Source organism: Bombina bombina, chromosome 1 (assembly GCF_027579735.1).
Source record: "Bombina bombina isolate aBomBom1 chromosome 1, aBomBom1.pri, whole genome shotgun sequence".
NCBI lineage: Eukaryota > Metazoa > Chordata > Amphibia > Anura > Bombinatoridae > Bombina > Bombina bombina.
The window spans coordinates 1,050,497,972-1,050,524,319 of record NC_069499.1 but is presented as its reverse complement, the minus strand read 5'-3'; the positions used below and the strand labels follow the sequence as shown (position 1 = coordinate 1,050,524,319).

At 37.3% G+C, this 26,348-nt stretch overlaps 1 protein-coding gene across 3 annotated transcripts; it reads left to right on the top strand.

Moving 5' to 3' along the window:
* The first annotated feature begins 1,213 nt into the window (after positions 1 to 1,213).
* On the top strand, positions 1,214 to 26,348 carry TTPAL (alpha tocopherol transfer protein like). Of its 3 annotated transcripts, none has more exons than XM_053689765.1 (5): positions 1,214 to 1,384; positions 14,751 to 15,197; positions 19,209 to 19,402; positions 20,224 to 20,334; positions 25,117 to 26,348. In XM_053689765.1, the coding sequence occupies exons 2-5, from the start codon at positions 14,765 to 14,767 to the stop codon at positions 25,390 to 25,392; spliced, it is 1,014 nt and encodes a 337-aa protein (XP_053545740.1). In that variant the 5' UTR covers positions 1,214 to 1,384; positions 14,751 to 14,764; the 3' UTR covers positions 25,393 to 26,348. The 3 variants fall into 3 exon arrangements, with proteins under 3 accessions (XP_053545740.1, XP_053545750.1, XP_053545745.1); XM_053689775.1 differs by lacking the exon at positions 1,214 to 1,384 and adding an exon at positions 1,405 to 1,467; XM_053689770.1 differs by lacking the exon at positions 1,214 to 1,384 and adding an exon at positions 6,790 to 6,809.

The window sequence follows — 26,348 nt, the reverse complement described above, 5'->3', positions numbered from 1 at the left end:
CAGATAGAGCATACAATTTTAAACAGCGTTCCAATTTACTTCTATTATCTAATTTGCTTTATTTGCTTAGTATTGTTTGTTGAAGGAGCAGCACCGCACTACAGGGAGCTAGCTGAAAGCCAATGACAAGAGGCATATATGTGCAGCAACCAATCAGCAGCTTCTGAGCCTACCTAGCTATACTTTTCAACAAAGCATATAAGAGAATTAAATTAGATAATAGAAATAAATTGGAAAGTTATTTAAAATTACATGGCTCTGTCTGAAACATGAAAGAAAAAATGTGGGTTTCATGTCCCTTTAACAAGTGTACTTTCACCATAAATATATATTTATGGGGTTAAATAAGGTCCGTGGAACTCGGGTGCGGGCAGCATTTGCTGCCCACAATCATGATTGCAAAACCTTGGGCAACCAGGCTTGTCAAATTATCCCAGATGGCTCAGTGCTGGATGATTTAACTCCAGGATATCAGATGTTTATTGCATGTTTATATTCATTAAAGCATGTAGTTTTAAGACTATCGACCCACACCTCTACATGTTTAAAGGGGCATTTCTATCCAGATGTAAATGCACATAGATAAAATACATCATTGAATAGAAACATATTTACAATATACATATATTTGCAAAAATGCTTCTAGTTATAGTTATCACTGTTTTAATGTTAACATTTTTCTCTACATGTGCATGTGAAGCATAGCTAGATATTCTCAGCACACAAGCATTTGAAATAATGTAGCTGCTCAGAGCACCAGTGGGGCTCATATTTTAATGCACTTTTGAAAACGCTATAGAATTTATTAGAAGCATTTTTTGTTAATAGATGTATATTACAAAAATGACATAACTGAAATGCCTCCATGGCCGATTCCAACTTTGAAAGGAATGCCCCTTTAACTTCCTATAGTACAAATACAGCTCGGGAAAATTTAACATATCCTAAAAAACATCAACAAAACTCTCAATGTTCTGGAGATGGCGAGTCTTTCGTTAGGAAATACATAAGATGCAACATTCCGTCTCAGTCGATAGATGTCAGCGTTAGCAAAACATCCCAAGACATATGCGGCTGCGCTTCAAACTCCCTCTGCTGTAGAAAACGGCAAACTGCTCTAGTTCAAGAGCGTGTACGCACTTACGCAGATTTCGTCAAGAGCGCGGCTTTCACAACACTGCTTCTGGCAGCAAACGCAATCCAGGTGGGTGGTATAGTCCGACCCAGGAACATGTGATTTGTGCTAGCCAATCAGGTGAGCGCGCAGGTGAAATCTTGTGCAGGAAGAGCCTAGAAGGGGATGCTGCAGAGGTGACCCGTTCGGCTGATGCTGCAGGATTCCTCTGGGTCTAGTGGCTGCACTTAGCGCCTCCCCCTCCTGCAGGTGAGATGGTTTAACCCTTGAACAGTCGTTTAACAGAAGGAGCTGTCAGTCAGGAAAATGATTGTGCTCTGAAGCTGGCATGTGTAAATATATTGCTGTTCTACTAATTCTGTATTCACTATCTGACCATCAATTGTAAATGCATATTAGTCATTTTGTCTTTAAGACTATTAACAGATTTTATTATTGCTGAATGGTTCTTCTTTGCATCGATTTATGGAGTAAAACCTATATTGGTTCTCCACTGATCACATGCTGGTATATTATATACTTGAAACGCTGTGTTATATTCTTAATATGTGTGTAATATTTGTGTAAAATGTGTGTATGTTTATATCTTTCTATACACACACACACACAAAAATCAAAATGTTAAAATGTAGAGGTTGACATTTTGGTAGAGTGCTTCCCCTTCCTTACACATAAAACTTTACAAAACAGTGAAACTTAGTAAAGAGAGTGCTGAATTTGTTTATATTGTCTTGCTATTATAGTTTAATTGGGTCCCCCTGAACGTCCCTTATATGGTTTGAGGGTACCATGTGGAATATATATATATATATATATATATATATATAGGCTTACCATAATTTTTAGAGGTGAAACTGGGACCACCTGGTGCGGTGCCAGTGGGGGTGTGGTCAGGAGCGTGGTCAAGGGGCGTGGCAATTACCGGTCCTTTTAAAGTAGTAGCTTTTATGTGTGTAATATTTTGTGGATATGGATACTCTACCCTTCCTCAGTCAAACAAGTGAATCACACAGTTTAAATAGACCATAAACCACCCCCTAGTGAAAAAGGCACCATTACGTTGTGATGGCAAATAAATCATTAATCTAAATCTCAGATTCTAAATAATGCCAAACATCAAGCATAATTATCACTTTCATAATTATCAATTTCACAATTTAATATCTGCAGTGTAATATGTGTTTTATGTGTCTAATTAAGGAACAGAGCCAAATACTGATAAGGCATAAATACAACATTGAATGAAAGTAAAAAAGAAACACGTACCTGCTAAAGCTGTTTAAGAGACTACTCTATACCATAATGCAGGAAGATTATAGCCAAAATGCTATCCTGCATGAAGTAAAGCAAGATCCAGGCCAAAAATCCTGCCTGTCTGTACTTCCTAGTCATACCCATATGATCCCCCTAAAGGTGTATTACCGGCAATGTCACCAGGGGTCGGGGGGGAGAAGGTGTTAAATTCTTAGAAAAATAAACCAAGTAGTACTACAAAATATAAAAAAACCCTACGCTGCTCACTCAGCCTAAATTACTAAATGTAAACTTTGAAGGACACTAACGTTAAGCTATGCAGGGCTGTATGTAACAAAGTACCAACATCCAACTATGCTGGAGAGCCACAGTCCAGTCATTTTGAATAATGTGTCCGGGTTTCAGGTGGTCTGAAACCCAGACACATGATTTGAAACCTGAAGGTGGCAACCCTACTGGGACAGAAGGAACAACTGGGTGGGACACTGGGACAGCGCCTCCAAACCGGGACAATCCCAGTAAAAGTGGGACTTCTGGTAAGCCTATATATATATATATACAGTATATATGCGATTTATGAATACCTTTTTATATTTACTTAAAAAATAAGTATCTAAAACAATCACCCATTTACTGTAGATGATATACTTTGTTCTTTTGGTATTCTTAGTTGAAAGCTAAAACTAGGAAGTTCATATGCTAATTTCTTAGACCTTGAAGACTGCCTCTAATCTGAATACATTTTGACCACTAGAGGGCATTAGTTCACATGTTTCATATAGATAACATTGAGCTCATGCACGTAAAGTGACCTAGGAGTGAGCACTGATTGGCTAAACTGCATGTCTGCAAAAGAACTGAAATAAGGTGGCAGTCAGCAGAAGCTTAGATACAAGATAATTACAGAGGTAAAACGTGTATTATTATAACTGTGTTGGTTATGCAAAACTGGGGAATGGGTAATAAAGGGATTATCTTTCTTTTTAAACAACAACAATTCTGGTGTTGACTGTCCCTTTAAAGGTGCTTTTAGATTTTACTATTTGGGGGTGCAAATAATTCAATACAAACCTGTTTATGAAAATAATATGTTGCCAAAAAATCGACATAAATTTGCAATTTGAAAATTAAGGAATTCTTAAAAATGTGTACTTGTCCCTTATCACAGCTGCACGTTACACGCTAAGTTCCATTATAATCAATGGAGCAGCAATCTCGTGGGAGATCTGCACTCTTACTTACTAAATAACAACCAGGGTGCCGGATTAAATTGCATAATAGAGAGATGTGGCCGCACTCACTGGATTTTAGATAAATATAGCTTATTAACCCTTTCGTGACTGGGTTAAAGTGTCTACATCGGAACAACTGTTCCGATGTAGACAAATTGAAACCTCGCGATCGTGCACACGATTGCAAGATTTCAATTATTGGATCGCGTCTGGGGGGCGTCCCTACAACCCTAGGAATGCCCTCCAGACCGCAATCAAATTCTGGAAGCACAGAAGGCTTCAGGACAGCCATTGGCTATGACGTTCTATTCCATCATAACGGCTCTAAAGCCCAGTGTAATTATGACGGAATAGAACGGCATTAAAAGGTTAACTTACAGGCTTCTGCAATTACAATTACCTATATAAACATTTGTAAACGTGTTTCCAAAGTGTTGCAGCTGTAATCGTTGATTTTCCATGTTGCTAGCAGTTCTCGTGTGATGAGCAAGAGATCATGTATTGCATGACATGCAACTATAAATGTTAACGTCAGGAATATCCACTAATGAACTGTTGTAAAAGATAGGTCACAAAACGCTCAATGAGTTTCAAATATGATCTTGCCTTTACAACGTGGCTCCTTTGTGTCTATGAGTCGAAGACAATAAATCAATACAAATTACTATTTTTATTATTAAAATCACATTTAATCCCGGGGGGTGGAGCCGGAAGCTGCCATGAGAGCAGCGTAAAACCGGAGCTCCGTATAAGCAGCCCTGCAAACTTCTAAATTTCTGGCAAATCAAATAGATATTCAGGCGACAAAGCATGGGACATATCTGATGAAACCCTTGTGAACATAACAAGGTGATTTGTTCCGCATCACGGCGAAAAACCTGGGAGAATTTTGCCTTTAGCAACGAGCCCATTATCTGGTATATGCAGAGCCCTAAACCGGAAGCGAAGCCCGACCGCCACTGGATAACATTGCATAGCAGGGTAACACGGCCAGCAACAGTGCTCCACTTCTCACAGCATCTCCATATACCATCAAGCTGTCCCACCGACCGGCTACGGCAGAAGATCGACCAGACACTGGGTAAATTGTGTCCACGCTCCTGGGTAAGCAAGTAAGCCACGTGGCTATCACAACTCCCACATCACCAGCACCTTTATGACCCGGGGGGACATATAAACTTTACCACGTTGGAAAGAACGTGCACATCATCTTTGCACAGTAAACTGTGTAAACCATCTAACAGCAGTATTAGAAATGAGAGACTTGTAACAGCATCATGGATGCCCGGTTCAGATAACTGGACACAAACATTTCGTTACCCCAATAGCTCCCTTAAAGATACACAGATTGGAAAAGGTGGAGGCAGCATTATATAACACAAGCATAGGAAAAGATCCTGCAACCGAAGTGGTTCCCTGCTTGGATAAACAACTCTTTTTTAAAAAAAAAAAACTTAGGGACATTCCACTATCACTCAACTCATAAGCTTGTGTAAAAGAACATTTGTGCTGTAGGATCTTAGAAAGACATCGCATCTGACTGCATATGCTGTTTTATTAGTTCTGTGGGATATTGTCTGACTCATTTTAACCTTCCACTACAATCAGAAATTTATATATATGCATTGGGGCGCTGAATATTTGGACACTAGATAGCACTGACGGCATCAGCTTACACTGGACATTCAGCAGCCTTTAGAGCATTTATCGCATCAAGCATGGCTTCCAGGCGCTCTGTAAAACCTGACAAGGCCGCAAAATCTACTGCTATTAAAACACTGACTATGACCTCTTTCTTACATGCCACAGACCCAGCAAACAATGTGCGCCTCTCTACCAACACGGGAGAAAAATCTCCTATTTCAGGTTCCCAACAGGATGATATTGTCAACCCTCAAACTCCTGAGCCTCAACTTTCTGTATCAATGCTACATAACCTACCATCTAAACAAGATATAGCGGATATAGTACTCACATGCATCAGAGAAGAGCTAGCCACTATGGCGCAGGACATTCATACTCTTGGTTTTCAGATGGAATCTCTGGAAAACAATCATGCCCAATTAAAAGAAGAAGTACACGTCCTGACAGAACAAGTCGCATCGCAGCATGATATTATACACAGTTTGCAAGAAAAGTTAGAGGATTTGGAGAATCGCAGTCGGCGAAAGAATTTAAGAATCCGAGGGGTGCCTAAGGATGTGCTACCCCGAGACTTTCCAGTATATCTACAAGCATTGTTCCAGCACATCAAAGAAACCTCGCATACGACAGATATACAGTAGGTGAGAGCCCATCGGTCTCTCCGCCCCAAACCTCCAGCCACGGCTCCACCAAGGGATATAGTTATTAGGTTTAAAAATTTCTTGGAGAAGGAAATGTTGTTGAATCAATCCCGAAAGAACCAACCAATCAGGTTCAGAGGCACAGTAGTCCAGTTTTATCAGGACCTATCCTATGAAACTCTGCAGAAGAGGAAAGAATTTGCACCCCTCACGACGTACCTGAGGAATAAAAAGATCCTGTACAGATGGGGTTTTCCAGCGCAAATTTGGGTCCTAAGCAATAATAACAGACTTATCTGCAAATCACCAGAGGACATCTCTGCTTTCTGTCTATCCTTAGGACTGGATCCTATAGAAACAGACCCAGCAGCAGACATGACTTTACCCCCTACCAAGAGACAGCTTGGAAAAACCCCAGCTTGGCGCTTGGTGTCTGCTAAAAAAGGAAAGACTACTGCTGATATGTCACAAAGGAACATTGTCCCTAGCCCAAGTCACTCTAGCACATCCCCCTGACCTAGTATTAAAGCCTGTATGGGAATTCAGGAAATGTTTAAGATCTGAATGAAAATTTGGATTCCCATGTTATATGTTTGCCAGTTGTATGAATCTTTAAAATGTGTGACTGATTAGTCCATATTGTCATTGCCAGAAAAGATAATTGCCAGTTAGTTATGATAAAAGGGCTTGCGATTACAATTTGTTGTAGATTCCCCCTAATATTGCTCTCAATATGCCCTACATTAGGAAGAGAGTTTTGAAATTATGTTCAAGTTATAGTTTCTTATTATGTTTATTTGTTTATGTTGATTGCATTTACTGTTTACAATGCCTATATCAATGTGGATCTGTTTTCCAGGATTATTACTTCTCTACTGTCGCAGTGCATAGACTACGTACCAGGTATTGTGCTAAATTCCAGGCAGCTAAGTCCGCTATATAAGTTAAGATGTCGCAATCTGTAGGTAAGAACACACATTCACTCACAGTATTGACACAGAACGCCAAAGGTCTAAACTCACCCCACAAACGCTCTAAAGCACTATCTGATTTGTCCAAAAGACGAGTGGATATCCTTTTCCTACAGGAAACCCATTTCCAACATAACAAGGAACCCAAGTATTTCGGGAAAACATTCACAACACACTACCATAGTTCTGGACCCAACAAAAAAGCGGGAGTTAGTATTCTACTCAGAAAGTATCTCCCATTCACTGTATCCAATGTAAGCAGAGATAGGGACGGCAGGTTCCTGGGATTAATGGGTCTCCTATATGGTAGACCGGTAACTCTAGTAAATATTTACGCCCCAAACATACAACAAGCTCCCTTTTTTAAGAACATATTTAGGAAAATTTTAGATCTAGCAGTTGGCCCCATATATTTAGCTGGTGATTTTAACTTTCCCCTACAACCGCAAAAAGATAGCTCTAACCCTAAAATTTCGGTATCAAAAAAAGTTTCCACGACATTGTGGAAAAATCTAAGAGACCTTAGCTTATACGATGTCTGGCGTTTCATACATTCAGATAAAAGGGATTACACTTTCTTTTCGAACCCTAATAAATCTTACAGCAGATTAGATTACGTATTCACCAATCAGAAAGGTTTGACCAATGTGCGCCGCTGTGAAATCTCGCCTACATCATGGTCTGACCACTCAGCGGTACTCTTACATTTTATATGGCCAGAAACACAGCTAGAACCCTTCCACTGGAAATTAGACGAAACCTTACTAAACAACCCAAATTCTCTAAATAAATTATTGTCTCTCATTACAGAGTATTTTACCCATAACACTAACTCAGTCACAGATAATTATGTCTTATGGGAAGCACATAAGTGTGTAGTCAGAGGAGAGCTGATAAAACTAAAAGCTATACAACAAAGACAAACCCGCTAACAATATTTAGATCTCACAAGCACATTCACGATCCTAGATCATGCTTTAAAGTGCAATCCCAATGACCCAACACTAATTCGAGAATACCAAGCAGCCCGCAAAGCGTTAGATAATTTCCTAGAAATAGAGTACCAAACTCTCCATAAGAAGACTAATATTAAGTTTTACTATGAGAACAATAGGGCAGGCAAATTATTAGCACGCGCACTGAAAAAGAAAAGATTTAAATCATATATCTATGAGATCCAGAAGCCAAAATGTAAAACACCCTTGTACACCACCAGAGAAATTCTCCAGGTCTTTCATGATTACTATAAGGAGCTTTATAACATCTCCAAAACCCCCCCAACTATGGAGCATCTCCTTAACCTTAGTGATTATATAGACAACTGTCAGGTCCCTAAAATCACTTCAGAGCAGCTACAAACATTGAAAAGTCCCATAACAACGCAAGAACTTCTATATGCAATAACCAACTTACCTAATGGTAAAAGCCCGGGCCCTGATGGCTTACCGGCCAAATACTATAAAGCATTCTCCTCACTCTTAATCCCACATCTCGTCCAACTCTTTAATGAGGTGACTGAAGAGAACCCATTCCCGCCTTCAATGCTAGAAGCACAAGTAACGGTACTCCCAAAACCAGGAAAACCTCCGAACACACCGGCCAATATTCGCCCAATTTCCCTACTCAATGTGGACATTAAAATATATGCCAAGATCTTTGCGACCCGTATTAATTTAATTCTCCCAACTCTGATACATACAAATCAAGCAGGGTTTACACCCACTCGTGAATCCAGAGACAATACCACTAAAATTTTGACCCTTATGGAGTACGCCCATAAATACCAGACCCCCTCCGCGTTCATTTCTATGGACGCGGAGAAAGCCTTTGATAGGCTCGATTGGGCATTTTTGAAACAAGCCTTATCTAAATTTGGATTTGACCGGGAACTAATCATGAAAATATTCGCGCTCTATAATGCACCTCAAGCAAAAGTTAAATTAAACGACTCCTTTTCACACCCTTTTCAAATTAATAATGGCACGAGACAAGGATGCCTCCTATCTCCATTACTCTTTGTCTTATCAATAGAAATCCTAGCTTCTTATGTTAGGAATAACAACACTATCGCAGGACTTCAAGTAGGCCCAATAGAATATAAGATCACGCTATATGCTGACGATGTGTTTCTTACCCTTACGAATCTAGACTCCACAATTCCAGCTCTGATGGATACACTACAGGTGTACGGGAAATACTCTAACTTCAGTATAAATATTACGAAATCGGAATTACTACATATAAATCTCACATCAAATACCTTAGCAAATCTACAGCAGCAATTTCAATTCAAAGCACAGGGCAAAGCAATTAAATATTTAGGAGTATACTTAACCCCAAAAATACAAGATATTATAACTTTAAACTACGATAGCCTTCTTTCAAATATTAATTCAATATTGAGAAGTTGGAATAATAAATTCCTATCTTGGTTAGGGAGATTACATGCACTCAAAATGATTATATTGCCCAAAATACTATACTTATTACAGACCCTACCTATACCCCTTCCTGACTCGCTTATACATAAACTACAAAAAACACTGAATAATTTCATCTGGGCAAATAAGCGCCCGCTTATAGCTACTGCCACACTATATAGGCCAAGAGAACTAGGAGGTATAGGCGCACCTAGCATACAGCTTTACAGAACAGCTACTTTCCTGTCTAGAGTGGTAGACTGGTGTAAACATGCTATGACTAAAGAATGGGTTCAATTGGACAACCTTTTGACCAATAATAATAATATATGCGGGAACTGTTGGCTTCCTCCTAACCAGAGATCGCTACCAGACACCACCTCCATCCCAATTCAAGAAACATATAAAATATGGGATAAAGTCATACGCCACCATAAGAGTATTTCTACATTACACTCCCCCTTAACTCCGATTGTAGGCAATATAACCTCTCCATTAACTATCAACATACGTGAATCACAAATGGTAACCATTTTGGACACTTTCCCAGTCTATACTCTATATAAGGATGGAAGGGTCCAATCACAAACAGACCTAGCAACTAGATGGGGACCTAAAATACAAAATTGGTTGGCATACTCACAATTAGTACATTTCCTATCACAACACCCGCATAGAGTGCATTTTACCCGTTCCCTGACCCCTTTTGAAAATGTATGTATCGCCCCATTGCCAAACAAAGGGATACTCTCTATTGTACATAAACAGCTCCAACTATCCCACTATAAATCCCTTCCGTCTTATGTCAGCAAATGGGAAAAAGAACTCAATTGCTCAATCCCAGAACAAATATGGTATGACATATTTAAACATGTGAGTAATTCCTCTTCATCCATTTCCATGTTGGAAATGAACCTCAAACTGCTGTGCAGATGGTACTATACACCTGTACGCTTGCATCAATTATTCCCTAACTCCCCTGCGAATTGCTGGAGGGGTTGTCAAGACAGAGGAACTCCACTCCATATCTGGTGGCAATGCCCAAAGGCCATATGCTACTGGGGAACCATCCGGAAAGAGATGGAGCAGGTGTTGAATATACCTATCTCTCTTGAGGTACAGGTCTTGCTTTTTAACCATTTCCCAAAGATTAAGTGTAAGTTGAGACTGGCATTATTGACAATAATGGTAAATACAGCAAAAAGATTAATACCATTACATTGGAAAAGTCTAGACCTCCCCACTGTAGAAGTTTGGAGACATACAGTCACTCATAATCTAATGTTAGAGAAATATCATTACACACAAACACACAGACAGGATGATTATCACTCAATGCACTTTCTATGGGAGGAATATCTGAATGGGATCCCTGCTAATAGCTAGACCACATATCATATGTACAAAGCGTCAAGACACATGTTTTCATTTTGACGTAGCCTGCCTTATGTGAAGCTGAATGTCTGCCATACCCCCCATAGCACATATCTGTTCAAAACCCTTAACCACAAAGCTGAGATAAGTATCCTAGGTCAAGGCTGATACTCTGGTACGTTAGTAGTCTTTGTAGTCTATATATACATTCATTAATATATAATGCACTAAGATATCAAGAAATCTTTTCCACTATTGTATGTTCAAATATTGTATACATAGTTTGTTGACGTGTCTAAGATATACTTGACTACTGAATGTATGCAAAATTATTTTCTTTAATAAAACTGTTTAAAAAAAAAAAAAAAAAATCCCATTTACTGCTCCTCCTGGCCTAGTAGATTGAAGGGCATAAAAAAAAGGTTTTTCTTGAACAAATATGTCTGACAGCCTTGTGAATAGGGAGTTATTACAAAAGTAATTGGTGGTGCCTGTCTTCCTCTCAAAACACAAATGGTATCAGCTGTGTGTATCTAGGCCTTTTTAAAATATTTATTACATTTATGACATATCTATTTACAACCTAACCCTCTCCTATGTGCCAACAGGGAAGGATTCCAAGCTTGATGCACATATCTGTTTAATCTTTGTACTTTGTACAATCACAATCACTTTCACTAAATGGTTGTATGACCTTACAGTGTTCTGTATAATAGTTGTTGTTTTTTTGTGCTGTTTTTAAAGGGACAGTGTTAACTTTCATGATTCAAATGGGCTTTGTTCTTTTGGTATTCTTTGTTGAAAGCTAAACCTAGGTAGGTTCGTATCATATGCTTATTTCTAAGCTGTTGAAGGTCGCCTCTTATCTTAGTGCATTTTGACATTTTTTCCCAGCTCTAGTTTGTGTGCCATATAGATAACACTGTGTTCACTCCCGTGGAGTTACCTAGGAGTCAGCACTCATTGGCTGAAATGCAAGTCTGTCAAAAGAACTGAAATAAGGGTCAGTCTGGCTTAGATACAAGGTAAACACAGAGGTAAACAGTGTATTAATAAAAAAAAATATTGATTATGCAAAACTGGGGAAAGGGTAATAAAGGTATTTATCTATCTTCTTTTTTTTTTTGTAATAATAAAAATTCTAGAGTAGACTTTTTGCCTTTAACTGTGTGAGTCCAGAGTTTCACACAGCCAACACTGTTATATTAATACACTTTTTACTTCTATGAATACCTCGTATCTAAGCCTCTGCAGACTGCCCCTTTTTTCAGTTCTTTCGACAGACTTGTATTATAGCCAATCAGTGCTAACTCCAAGGTAACGCCACAGGAGTGAGCATAGTGTTATCTATATCGCACACATAAACTAGCGCTGTCTAGCTGGGAAAAACTGTCAAAATGCACTGAGATAAGAGGGCGCCTTCAAGGGCTGAGAAATTAGCATATGAGCCTACCTAAGTTTAGCTTTAAACAAAGAATACCAACAGAGCAAAGCAAATTTGATGATAAAAGTAAATTGTAAAGTTGTTTAAAATTGCATACTTTATCTTAAAGGGACATAATACTCATATGCTAAATCACTTGAAACTGATGCAGTATAACTGTAAAAAGCTGACAGGAAAATATAACCTGAGCATCTCTATGTAAAAAAGGAAGATATTTTACATCACAATTTCCTCAGCTCAGCAGAGTAAGTTCTGTGTAAAAAGTTATACTCAGCTGCTCACAGCTGCAGGTAAAAAAAACTAAAAAAATGAAGAAATGAACAGCAGCCAATCAGCATCAGCAGTGCTGAGGTCATGAACTCTTACTGTGATCTCATGAGATTTGACTTAACTCTCATGAGATTTCATAGTAAGCTTCCTTTACCTGATTGGTGAAATAATATGAGAGTGCACGATGCTAGTCCCTTCAGATGTCCCAGGACAAACACACTAAAATGCTGCTTAGAAATCCTTTACAATGGGAGGTGGCTACTGAGGAACTTTTGAGGTAAAATACCTTTCTTTTTTACATAGAGATGTTCAGGTGATATTTTCTAATCAGCTTTTTACAGCTATGCTGCATCACTTTCAAGTGTTTAAACATTTGGGTATTATGGCCCTTTAATCATAAAAGTTTAATTTTGACTAGACTGTCCCTTTAATTTGTGATCCATGCAATTTATTAGCAAGATGACTGTTCAAATGATACTGTCATGTTTGGTAGGAAATAAAGACAGGATATGTTAAAATGTTTGTAGGAAGTGGTGGTTTAGTCATACAGCACTGAAGTGTTATACAGTCATCTCTGAAAGCTATTTATTTTTAGTTTGATCATGTATTCTTAAAGTAAAAGTACAACTGCAATTATAATATAAGATAACAAAGCTACAGTATTTGGGGTGATATAACGCAGACCTTTTTAAAGGGACAGTAATCTCTAAAAAAAATTCTATTGTGAATATAAAATGTAAAAAATATTTTTTGAAAAAAAAAAGTTAAGATAAAGTGGTTTAATTAGAAATGTACAGGTGTTGCAACTGGATTTCACTAGTTTACAAGGAGATCTGCCACCACTTTATTAGTGGATATTTAATCACATGCTTCACAAGCAAAAATAAAATACATTTTAAAATACCTCTCTTTTGGTACAATGAAGACAAATTACTTTTGTGCTACTTTTAGGAAAGAGGAAGACCAGTTCATTGCTGTCTTTTGGGTTTGTTTATGTAAATATGCATATTTCAACTTTAAATGTTGCTTTAAATATAGGAAAAAGTTTAAATGTGCTAAGGCAAGTAGCTAATAAGAGTTCATTGTATTTAAAGTTATGCATGGACAGCTTTTGAGATGGGCTGTGCTCTCTTCGACCCCTTCTGTTGCTCCCTGTTGTTTACAAAGCTTTTCTATAGCCAATGCTGCAGTACTGAAATTTTCAGTATTTGTGGCTATTTTAACTGGTGTAAGCAGCTATTTCAAATGACACAATAAAGTTAAAGGAACTTAAAAAAAAAAGGTAATGCACTCCAGCACGTAAAATGAATAATTTGGAACACATTAAAGTGACATACAATTTCAATTTGTTCTTTCATGATTCATGAACAATTTTAAGCAACACCTCTGGTGAGCCAGTAACAAGAAGCATGATTGTTCAGCCACCAATCATCAGCTAGTTCCCAGTAGTGCATTGCTGCTCCTGTGCCTATCTAGGTATGCTTTTCAACAAATGATGCCAAAGGAACAAAGTAAATTTGATAATAGAAGTAAATTGGAAAGTTGTTTAAATACTTGGGTTTCATGTTCCTTTAAAGGGATACTAAACCCACATTTTTTCTTTCATGATTCAGATAGAGCATACAATTTTAAGCAACTTTCTAATTTACTCCTATTATCAATTTTTCTTTGTTCTCATGTTTTTTTTATTTGAAAAAGCAGTACTGTAATCTTTAGAGCAGGCCCATTTTTTGTTCAGCACCTGGGTAGCACTTGCTGATTGGTTTGCTACATTTAGCCACCAATCAGCAAGTGCTACCCAGGTGCTGAACTAGAAATGGGCCGGCTCCTAACCTTACATTACTGCTTTTTCAAATCAAGATAACATGAGAACAAAGAAAAATTTATAATAGGAGTAAATTAGGAAGTTGCTTAAAATTGCATGCTCTATCTAAATCATGAAAGAAAAAAATTGGGCTTAGTATCCCTTTTAAAGGGGAAAATATTTTACAGTACAATGTCTTTTTAAGTTTTTGGGACTCATTTTTATAAGACATGAGCATTCGGCACTAAACGAATGCCGAACATGGCAGCCACAAGCTGCATTCAGCAATTTGCGGAGCCGGATTTATTCTTGTGAAAGTGCAACACACCAAGATCTGGATTTGCATAGCATTCGTTTAGGGCCGAATCCACTGAATGCTTATGTCCCAGTTTTTACTAATCAGATCATTATGTATGTATGTCTTATACACAAATAATAAAAACAGCTTTTAAATTAATATTTTTATTACGTTTTTAAATTGTCCTCTTTCACACATTACTTTTTTTTTAACATTTATTGTCCCTATATATAAAGCTGATATTTTTCTTTCTCATTTGATAGTTGTCTGAAATTCAATGGCAGAAGACAATGATACCTCAGTAGCAAGTTCTTCAGTGTCCTCTCCATTGGACGAATTTAGTTCCAGACACAACTATGTCTGCACTTTATCACCTGAACTAGTCATAAAAGCACGTGAAGAGTTGCAAGAGAAGCCAGAATGGAGACTACGTGATGTGCAAGCGCTGCGGGATATGATATGGAAGGACTACCCAAATCTGAAGACACGTATTGATGACTCTTTCCTGCTACGGTTTTTAAGGGCAAGGAAGTTTGATTATGACAGAGCACTTCAGCTTCTGGTAAACTATTACAGCTGCCGGAAAGGTTGGCCTGAAGTGTTTAATAATTTAAGGCCATCTGCAGTCAAACCTGTGCTGGACTCTGGATTTCTGACTGTACTTCCTAATAAAGACGCAGAAGGACGCCGGATTGTCTGCATTCGTCCCGGTATGCAACAGTTTGTTTTGTTTTTTAATGCAAATGACATTATTTTGACCTTTAATTTTATCCACGCAGGGGTCAGCAACCTTGGCTCTACAGATGTTTTAGAACTACATTTCTCATGATGCTTAAGTGTTTTTAAGCTACCTAAGCATCATGGGAAATGTAGTTTGAAAACATCAGGAGAGCCAAGGTTGCTGACTCTGACTAGGTTGATGTGGGGGTGAATGAGGTTTAGGTTTACTTTACAATCCAAGTTTAGAAAGAGGATCTGTAACCTGTTTGCTACTGGGGAGCTCCTGATCAACCTTGGACCTGCTATTCAAAAAGTAAACACAATTACATTTGAGGTGTTCATCTTCATTCGGGATAGTATAAACCTCTTTGAGGGTACTGTTTCCCTAAAGTTTTGCCCAGAATCACCTTCTATATTATATTATTTTTTTAAAGGGTCATTATAGTCAAAAAATGACATGCTCTAACCTGTTAGAGCATGTACTTTTAAGACGATAGACCTTGCAGTACTGTGTGTTTAACCCCTGCAAAGGGGTTAAACACACAGTAGAACTGCCACTCGGGACCCACGGTGCGCTGCTGGTCCTGAGCGGAACTCTCCACTAATCTAATCAGCAGCTCTAGTTGCACATCTGAGTCGTTCGACTTGCGATGCTGATTTCTTAAATGGTCAATGGTCTTAAAATAGCATGCTATAAAGCAGTGCTTTCCAAACTGTGTGTTGTGACACATTAGTGTGTCGGCGGCAGTGTGTAGGTGTGTCCCAGCTTCAGCACAAATTTTTTTTAATTAAAAAATGTTTTATATTTTTTTTTTATTGGTTTCAGACTTTTTGCCTGCCTGCTATGCATATCAGGTGGTTGACACGTGATTGATACCTAGTGGGTCACAGATCAGCTGGAACTGAAACTATTCCCATTGACTGCACATGTAGTCTCCTCGATCGGCTTGTGACTGCACGTGTAGTCAGTGAGTGGGACAGCAGTGTGTTTGCAACGCGGGCAGTAGTCAGTCGGACTTGCAGAGCTCTGAGGGCGGCAGCTTAAAGGCTGAGCTGAAGTCAGAAGTCAAAGTGTTGTTTTTTTTGCAGTTAGCTCCCAGTAGTGCATTGCTGCTCCTGCTCTTGATATATGGATAGGAAGAGGAAGGACCAGTAAACACAGTAGATTTGCATAATCAACAGATGCAACATAACAAGACAATACAATAGCATTTACTCTGAATTTCAAATGAGTAGTAGATTCTTTTCTAACACATTTCAAAGTTATGTATATTTTCACTCCCCTTGTACCATGTGATAGCAATCAGCCAATCACAAATGCATATAATATAGTCTGTGAGTTCTTGCACATGCTCAGTAGGAACTGGTGACTCAAAAAGTGTAAATATAAAAGACTATGCACATTTTTTTTAATGGAAGTAAATTGGAAAGTTATTTAAAATTACATGCTGTATCTGAATCATGAAAATTTAATAAAACCTGAGTGTCCCTTTAAAAATGCTTGATGACGAAATGCAAGTGTCTTTATCTAATATTCCACCAAATATTCAGAAACTGTGTTCATCCCATCAACCTCATACAACCCATTAAAATATTAAGTAGCTATTGGTGTTATAAACTTTTTTTCTAATTCTTGCACATACATACTGTTACTTGTAAATACATTTTGATATTATATATTTTATGTATGTGTCCCTATCTCTTAAAACAAGTTAGTTTAACCTCCTGTTTGCTAGAACAACTGAATTACTGTGTCGCGAAATGGTGTAGGTCTAAAAAGTGTGGCACCAACATGAAAAGTTTGGAAAGCTCTGCTCTAAAGGGTGTAATTTTTTGACTATAATGGCCCTTTAACAAGGAACAATAAGCAATTTGCCCTTGTATATTATACTTTGAAGCAGAATGAAAGGGGTATTTAGTAGAATTTTAATTGCATAGCATTTTGTATTCCACTAAAAGAGATTTCATAAATATACTTTTAGAAATATGCTTCTCATAAAAGTTATGCCTTCTTTAGTGATAACCTTTTAAAGGTGCCCTGTGGATTATACATACATAGGTCATGTGTGTATTCATCCCAAATTGTTAGTGCTCTGTGTTCCAATGATGTCATGATACGCATCATAACATGCACTGGGAGCATGCGCCATCGTCAAAAAATAGGAAAAGGAAATGGGAGAGTATAGAGGGGATATAAAGCACTCTTACACCTATCGCTTGTCATAAGCTGTAAAATTACAGCATGAAATGTCTGCTAGCGAATATTAAATGTATATACTGGTATTAAAACCTATGATCTTTATTAAGGAATTTATTTAAAAATTAATGACTAAAGTGATAAACATCACCTATCATTACCCACACAGATATATTACCTAAAGGTACACCACAATTACTGCACTGCTGCTATCATGTCACCCCCCTGTATTCCTGGCCGATATCAGGAACCGTCAGCTTCAGGCCAGGAATACAGGGGGGTGACATGATAGCAGCAGTGCAGTAATTGTGGTGTACTTTTAGGTAATATATCTGTGTGGGTAATGATAGGTGATGTTTATCACCTTAGTCATTAATTTTTAAATAAATTCCTTAATAAAGATTATAGGTTTTATTACCAGTATATACATTTAATATTCGCTAGCAGATATTTCATGCTGTAATTTTACAGCTTATTACAAGCGATAGGTGTAAGAGTGCTTTATATCCCCTCTATACTCTCCCATTTCCTTTTCCTATTTTTAGATATTAATTTAAAGGGGCAGCACCGAGGATATACACATTACCTCCTCTATCCTATCTTTACTCATTGATACTGTACCTATATTTGACTTTAAAAATAGCATGCGCCATCGTGTCATGCATGTTTTGCTGGTTGTTTGCACAGCAAGTTGTCGCTAAAACAGTAAGTTTATTGTAAACATTTTTTGCAAATGCAAGAGTATTTTGTGAAATAGTTTTTTTAAGGTATTTTGAATTATGCAATATATGCCACATAGCTGTATAGTAGGTGGAAGCAATTAGGATTAGAACATTGCCTCCACTTACAAGTGTAGCTAATAAAACATATTAAGATGTAACTTAAAGGGATACTGAACCCAAATTTTTTCTTTCATGATTCAGATAGAGCATGCAGTTTTAAGCAACTTTCTAATTTACTTCTATTATCAAATTTTCTTCGTTCTCTTGATATCTTTATTTGAAAAAGAAGGCATCTAAGCTAAGGAGCCAGGACATTTTTGGTTCAGAACCATGGACAGCATTTGTTTATTGGTGCTGTCCAATCAGCAAGGACAACCAAGGTTGTTCACCAAAAATGGGCCAGCATCTTAACTTAAATTCTTACTTTTCAAATAAACATACCAAGAGAATGAAGACAAATTGATAATAGGAGTAAATTAGAAAGTTACTTAAAATTGCATGCTCTATCTGAACCGTGAAAGAAAAAATGTGGGTTCAGTGTCCCTTTTAAATTTGCAGCACTTAAAGTGCTTCCTTCCACCTTTTTTCTTATAAACATACATTTTCTTGCACACAAATGTATTTACATATATTATTTGGGGGTAAGTAGGGCAACTGCACTCTACACCTTTGTAATTCTTAGTGTTTGTGAGGTGATCATTAAAGGCTAAGTCATGTTCCACTGTTAAATATAAATAGGGTTAGTGGTATATGAAGTACACAAAGTTATCATTTTTAATAGACATATTTGGCCTATCTAATGAGAAAGAAATGTAATTGCATAAGTGTCAGTCTAATACATTCGTTTAGACTTAATTATCAATGCCAGTGATGGCTAACCTTGTGCCCCAGATGTTTTGGAACTACATTTTTCATGATGCTTAGGCACTCTGCAGTCTAGTTGAGCATCATGGGAAATGTAGTTTTGAAACATTTGGGGTGCCAAGGTAAGCCATAACTGATCTATGCACATTATATAGTATCTTGTAACATTTAGCCTTAAAGTCTATGTATTTTGTGATGCTCTTGTTTTCATCATGCAGGTCAGTGGACTCCTAGAGATTTTCCAATTACAGAAAATATACGTGCCATGTATCTCTCCCTGGAAAAACTTGTTGAGTCTGAGGAAACCCAAGTTAACGGCATTGTAATATTAGCAGATTATGATGGGGTCGGTTTGTCACAGGCATCGCATTTTGGTCCATTTATGGCTAAAAAAGTGATTGGAATCCTTCAGGTAAAAATATACTTAATATTCAATATTTAAATGAAGAAGAACATATAGTAGAAAGGATGTCTGCATCATCAGGTCACGTACAAAGGCCCCGGTGGCTTGTCATTCAAGCAGTAGAGACCTTGTTTGTGTCTTTTTTGTTTGTTTTTGAGTGTTTTCTTGTAGCTAGTCACCAATAACCATATATTTACAAAGAAGAAACTAGGGTCAGCTGCCTGTGTACACACGAAGGCCTGGATCACAGTTATTGTGCCCTTCGTTGTACAAACTAAAGGCAGTTGTGCTGTGGCTTCATTTTTGGCTCATACCACTGAATTGGTAATAATAATTTAATTGCCCAAAATAGCTTAGTAATACCATTATATTAATAGTGGCTCCCACTTATTCAATGTTACATTTAATTGCGCAGTCTGTATGTTCCACCCTAGTTTTCCAGTGGTAATGGTGATCACCTACCTCACCAAGCAAACATGCTTTCAGCCCCATAAAACATACAGAGGGGCATGATACCTCATTTTGGAAAGACGAGGGCCTCTTTTTCCAATTACAGGTGTAAAAAAAAAAAAAAGTCACTCATTTTATCTACTGAATGGAGAAAAGCAAATATCATTCTTTAAAGTTAAACACTGCATGCAAGGACAAGTGTAATACAATTTTACTTTAAACTTTTTTTCTTACTTTAGTTATTTATCTCAGTCACTGAAGGCATCCAGTATAGCATAACTTATAAAAGTGCTTGCTTATTTTGTTTAGGCATAGTTTTTGTGTGTGCTACACAGTCATTGTTTATAGCAACCTTTTTTTTGTCTTCTCTTATAAATCAGGATGGTTTTCCTATTCGAATTAAGGCGGTGAATATAATTAATGAACCACGAATCTTTAAGGGGATTTTTGCAATTCTGAAGCCATTTTTGAAGGAGAAAATTGTGAACAGGGTAAGTGTACTTTATTACATTATGGATGATCTGATGAACAATTTTCAAGATGCACCTTTTATAGTTTTAACAGCAGCACGTTAATGGATTTAAGATACGAGAAGGGAGATTTTATCTTGATATGCTAAATTGATTGCAAACATTCTGTTTGACATAATCACAACACTTGGTGAACAAAATGAGTTTAAATGGACATTCCGGCCAAAATTTAAATGCATATAGATTACTGACTTATTTGAATAAAACATATTTGCAATATACATGCATTGGCAAAAATGTTTCTAGTAAAAGTTATCACTATTTTAGTGTTAATATTTTTCTGTGCACGTGAAGCATAACTAAGTATTCTCAGTGCACCAGCATTTTAAATACTGCTGCTGTTTAGAGAGCCAGTGGGGCTTGTATCATGTCAGCAATTAACAAATTGAGTCATTACCAGATTATACAAGCACCTAAGGTTCTCTGAGAAAGTGCTGTGTTTAAAATGCTGGTGCACGGTGCATACTTAAATACACTTTTGAAACAGCTATAGCTTTTATTAGAAGCATTTTTGCTAATAAATGTATATAACAAAAATGCTTCTATTCAAAACTTAAATTCATCCATGTGGATTCCAATTTTCACTGGAATGTACTTTTAAAGGGATGTAATGTTCATGAACAAATTTCAGTAAAGTATTTTTATTTTATTCAAATAGTATATATAATCAATTAAAGGGACACTCAAGTCAAAATAAACTTTTATGATTCAGATAGAGCATGCATTTAAGACACTTTCCAATTTACTTCCATTATCACATTATGCACAGTCTTTTTATATTCACACTTTCTGGGGAACAAGATCCTACTGAGCATGTGCACAAGCTCACAGGGCATGCGTATACTAGTCTGTGATTGGCTGATGTTGAGAAAAAAGAAATATGTCAGAAAAAAATAATTACTGCTTATTTGAAATTCAGAGTAAGTGTTATAGCATTGTCTTTTAATTATTCACTTGCTAATTATACAATTCTACTGCATAGACTGATCCTTTAAGTATTGCATTTTATAAAAGACCTACATAAAAAATAAGTTTTAAAAGCATTTAGATGTGTCACTTTATTAATGATTTGCAAAACTAGTTGGTATATTTATTATATCTTACTTAATTGTGGCCAATTAGGGCTAGGTCTAAATAAGTTTTCCTAGTGCTCTAAGCAATCGCACATCTGTTTTAACAGCATTTTAAAGGAAACCTAGGTTACAGAATGTGATTTTCAGCCTCTCTAGGGAGTGTGGGTTAAAGGGACAGTCAAGTATAAATTAAACTTTCATTATTCAGATAGGACTTTTAATTTTAATTGACTTTCCAATTTACTTTTATCATCAAATTTGCTTTTTTCTCTTGGTATTCTTAGTTTAAACTAAACATAGGTAGGCTCATATGCTAATTTCTAAGCCTTTGAGGGCTGCCTCTTATCACATGCTTTTTAAATGTCTTTTCAACACAAAGAGACAGAAAGTACACGTGGGCTATAGAGATAACACTGTGTTCAGGCACAGAAGGTTATTTAAGATCTAGCACAATACAATGCTAAATTTAAGACAATAGATGATAAACAGTCACAGTCATGTGATCAGGGGGCTGGAAGAAGGTTCCTAGATACAAGGTAATCACAAAGGTAAAAAGTACATTAATATAACTGTGTTGGTTATGCAAAACTGGGGAATGAGTAATAACGGGATTATCTATCTTTTAAAACGATAACAATTCTATGGTTGACTGTCCCTTTAAGTACACTTTGTCCACTCAAGAGCAAGGGGTTTTAATGTTCCATTTATATATGGATATTTATTATCCCACAAAAGTGAGTACACCCCTCACATTTTTGTAAACATTTTATTATATCTTTTCATGTGACAAAACTGAAGAAATTACACTTTGCTATAATGTAAAGTAGTGAGTGTACAGCCTGTATAACAGTGTAAATTTGCTGTCCTCTCAAAATACACAGCCATTAATGTCTAAACCGTTGGCAGAAAAAGTGAGTACAAAGTAGAAATGTCCAAATTGGGCCCAAAGTGTCAATATTTTGTGTGGCCACCAATATTTTCCAGCATTGCCTTAACCCTCTTGGGCATGGAGTTCACCAGAGCTTCACAGGTTGCCACTGGAGTCCTCTTCCACTCCTCTATGACGACATCACAGAGCTGGTGGATGTTAGAGACCTTGTGCTCCCCCACCTTCCGTTTGAGGATGCCCCACAGATGCTCAATAGGGTTTAGCTCTGGAGACATGCTTGGCCAGTCAATCATTTTTACCCTCAGCTTCTTTAGCAAGGCAGTGGTCGCCTTGGAGGTGTGTTTGGGGTCGTTATCATGTTGGAATAATGCCCCGCGACCCAGTCTCCAAAGGGAGGGGATCATGCTCTGCATCAGTTTGTCACTGTACATGTTGGCATTCATGGTTCCCTCAATGAACTGTAGCTCCCCAGTGCCGGCAGCACTTATGCAGGCCCAGACCATGACACTACCACCACCATGCTTGACTGTAAGGAAAACACACTTGTCTTTGTACTCCTCACCTGGTTGCCCCCACACTCTTGACACGATCTGAACCCAATAAGTTTATCTTGGTCTCATCGGACCACAGGACATGGTTCCAGTAATCCATGTCCTTAGTCTGCTTATCTTGAGTAAACTGCTGGCTTTTTTGTGCATCATCTTTAGAAGAGGATTCCTTCTGGGGTGACAGCCATGCAGACCAATTTGATGCAACCCCAGTTTGATGAGGCAATAAAGAAAACTAGCAGCCTAATCTCATAACAAAGCTTTAGATTATAGAATTATCATTGATGTATGAATACCTAAGTGGCATATACTATATATGATGGAACCTCATTTTAAATAGTTGTAAGATACAAATGATCCAGTCCCATATCACGAATTCAGACTTAAAAAAAAAGTCATCAATATTATATGGGGAATCAAATGTCGCTACGAGGCAGTCCAAATGCCAGATTTTAAAAGTAACTATCAGTGTGAAGTTACCCGATCCCCAAACGGGTGAAAGGAAGCTCCCTTTTAGTGTGGCAAGGCCTCAAGATGGAGTATAGGGCGGAGAAACTCTGTCAAGGGTATTTCCCCTGGTAACTCTGAACCGCCAGAAGCAAGGAGCGAAGGTCGGTGAATGCGAGTGTAATCCTGTCTGTCTCGGCTGAAGAGGACCTTTTAGGGGAGCCAAAAAGATGCGAGGAGTAAGGGTGGGTAGATATGTGTGAGTTTGCATCAGTCTCAGGTGATAGGGACCTCCTGGGGGAGTTTAAGACACCGGTAGTCACCGGGTCTATGTATGTCACTTTGTAAATCTTCGGGTGGCTAGCCGTATCCACCCACACTGGTGTTTGCTGGGGATTATATAATCTATGCAATCTCCTTCAGGGATCTGGAGCTGTTAGAAAGTGCGTCTGGACATGGCGGCTACTAGAACAAGCCTCCAACATGGCCTATTTTTAAGGACCCAATTTCTCCCTGATGCCTAGCTTTGTCGAGCCCTGCCTTAAAATGAAAATAAATTATAAGTAAATCACATTTAGCAAGGAATGGGTGTTTACAAAAAGCACTGATATAATCATTTTACTGGGCCTATTTTCTTACTAATGGATGGAGAATTTCATTGTATAATGATTTTCTCACTTGGATTTATAGGCATTATCTATTTGTTTATAATATTGAGCAGAAATGTGTGCAGATCATCTAATACATGACAGTAAAACACCAGGACTGCTATAAACTCATATTATATATGATTGTGCAGCATGAGGTAGTAAGTTTGTTATTTTTACCTTGTGCATCAGTGAGTCACTGTTGAAATGATCCATGAATATTCAGTGTGCTCTTAATTATTAATGTGTTTATTCATGAGCAAAGTGGCAGCATTACATGCTTAGTATAGAACCATCTTTTAAAAAATATATATAATTATCTCGGTTCCACGGAATCTTCTATACCAGCTGCAAAGCTTAGCGATCTAGGAATTATCATATAATTATTTGTTCTTAATTACCGGAGTGTTCCACTTTTTCAAATTAGGGGGCACATTGATATTTTTTTAACTTCTTGAACCAGTGATCATTGATAGAAACTGTGAAAGACATGTTCTTATTATTTTTTGGGAGGGGAGCAAAGTACTGTCTCCTAGATTTTTAGCAAATTTGGCAACCCCTGACCTACAGAGCTACAAGAAAAGAGTAAGGGCAGATGATACAAACTTACCAGGATGGAGATAAATCGTTGAGAGGGTGGGGGTTAGCAATATATTGATAGGTAGGCATCACTCTTTCACATCCTTATCGCTACATAGTGACATAAACAGCTCTCAAGTGAAAATGTGCTTTTTATAGCACTATATGGAGTTATATAAATAAAAAAATACACTAATCCAAACACACACATAAAATTTGAGTCCATGTTGTCAATCATATCCAAATGAATAAGCTTTCTTTTTATTTAAATCAAGCATATACTGGAGCTACTAATAGAGCTACAAGCATTCCCTTCTTCCTTGTCCGTTTTCTGTATTAGTATTTGGCATTTGTTTCTAAATCTCACTAGTAGTTACTGGCTGCTTATAAGACATCCTTTCAAATCAGATTGTTTGTTTGTGTCCATTCAAATATCTAGAACTTTTACTGCATCAAGAAATGCTTACTCATATTTTTGTCTAGATAGTTTTAAAAATTAAAAACAAAACAAACAATTTTTAATATTTTTTTGCTTCTTTTTTTTTTTCTTGCCGTTCTAGTTTTTTCTCCATGGCTCAGACTTAAACTCTCTTCATAACAATGTACCAAAGTCCACCCTTCCCGAGGAATATGGAGGTACTTCTGGAAAGATAGAAAGTTCCACATGGAGCCAGGTACTTTTGGCTTCTGAAGATGATTTTGCAGAAGGCATTTACAGGACTGGTCCTACCTGTGAAGAATCTTTACAGGGATTTGCAATGAATGACTCAGAATCTGATTTCTTACAATATGAGGATTCTGGCCGTGGGGTAAAATCCCAGCTTTATTGTTACTAAGCTGTTTTGGATGAAATAGTATTTTATTTTTCTTTGTAAATATTTGTGTATCAAGAGCGACAAAGCTATAAGTGTTGAAATTTGTTACCTGGTTGGTTGGTTTTTTTTATTTGTTTTTTTTTTGTTTTTTTTTAATGTTTTGTTGTTTGACCTTTATTATCAATAAACCAAAATATTGGTCAGCTGCCCAACAATAACTAGCATTCCCATCGTTGTCTAGTGGAATTAACATGTTACATAGGGAAGGAAAAAACTTAGTTTAGTTAACATGGATGAATTTAGATACAATTGTTAACATATTGTTTATTAAACCAATTTATTTTTGGCGATCGGATTTAAAGGGATAGTAAACCCAAAAATATTCTTTTACATTTCAGAGCATACAATTTTAAACAACGTTCCAATTTACTTCTATTCTCAAATTTGCTTCATTCTCTTGTTATCCATTGCTAAAGGAACAGCATTGCACTACTGGCAGCTAGCTGAACACATCTAGTTAACCAATCACAAGAGACAGATGTGTGCAGGCACCAATTAGTAGCAGCTCCCACTGGTGTATGATATGTGCGTATTCTTTTTCAACAAGGGATACTAAGAGAATTTGAAAATAGAAGTGAATTTAAAAAGTCTTAACATTACATGCTCTATCTGAATCATGCAAGTTTAATTTTGACTTTCCTATCCCTTTAACTTCAGGTAATAAAATTCTGCATGTTTTCTTTGTGCCAAGGTTGTGGTCATATCAGTACAAAGGTCAGTTGTTCAATTTTTAAATCTAATTTGATTGTGGTTTAAAAGTCACATATGTGCAATATCTTCCTAATTGTGCCAAAATACTGTTTTATTATTATTTTTTTAATTATGGGCTAAATGTCTTAGATTTTATTACATATATTTTACATTATGGGGAGAGGGTTTCATCTACACTGTAAGCACAATAAACGGATTAATAACCA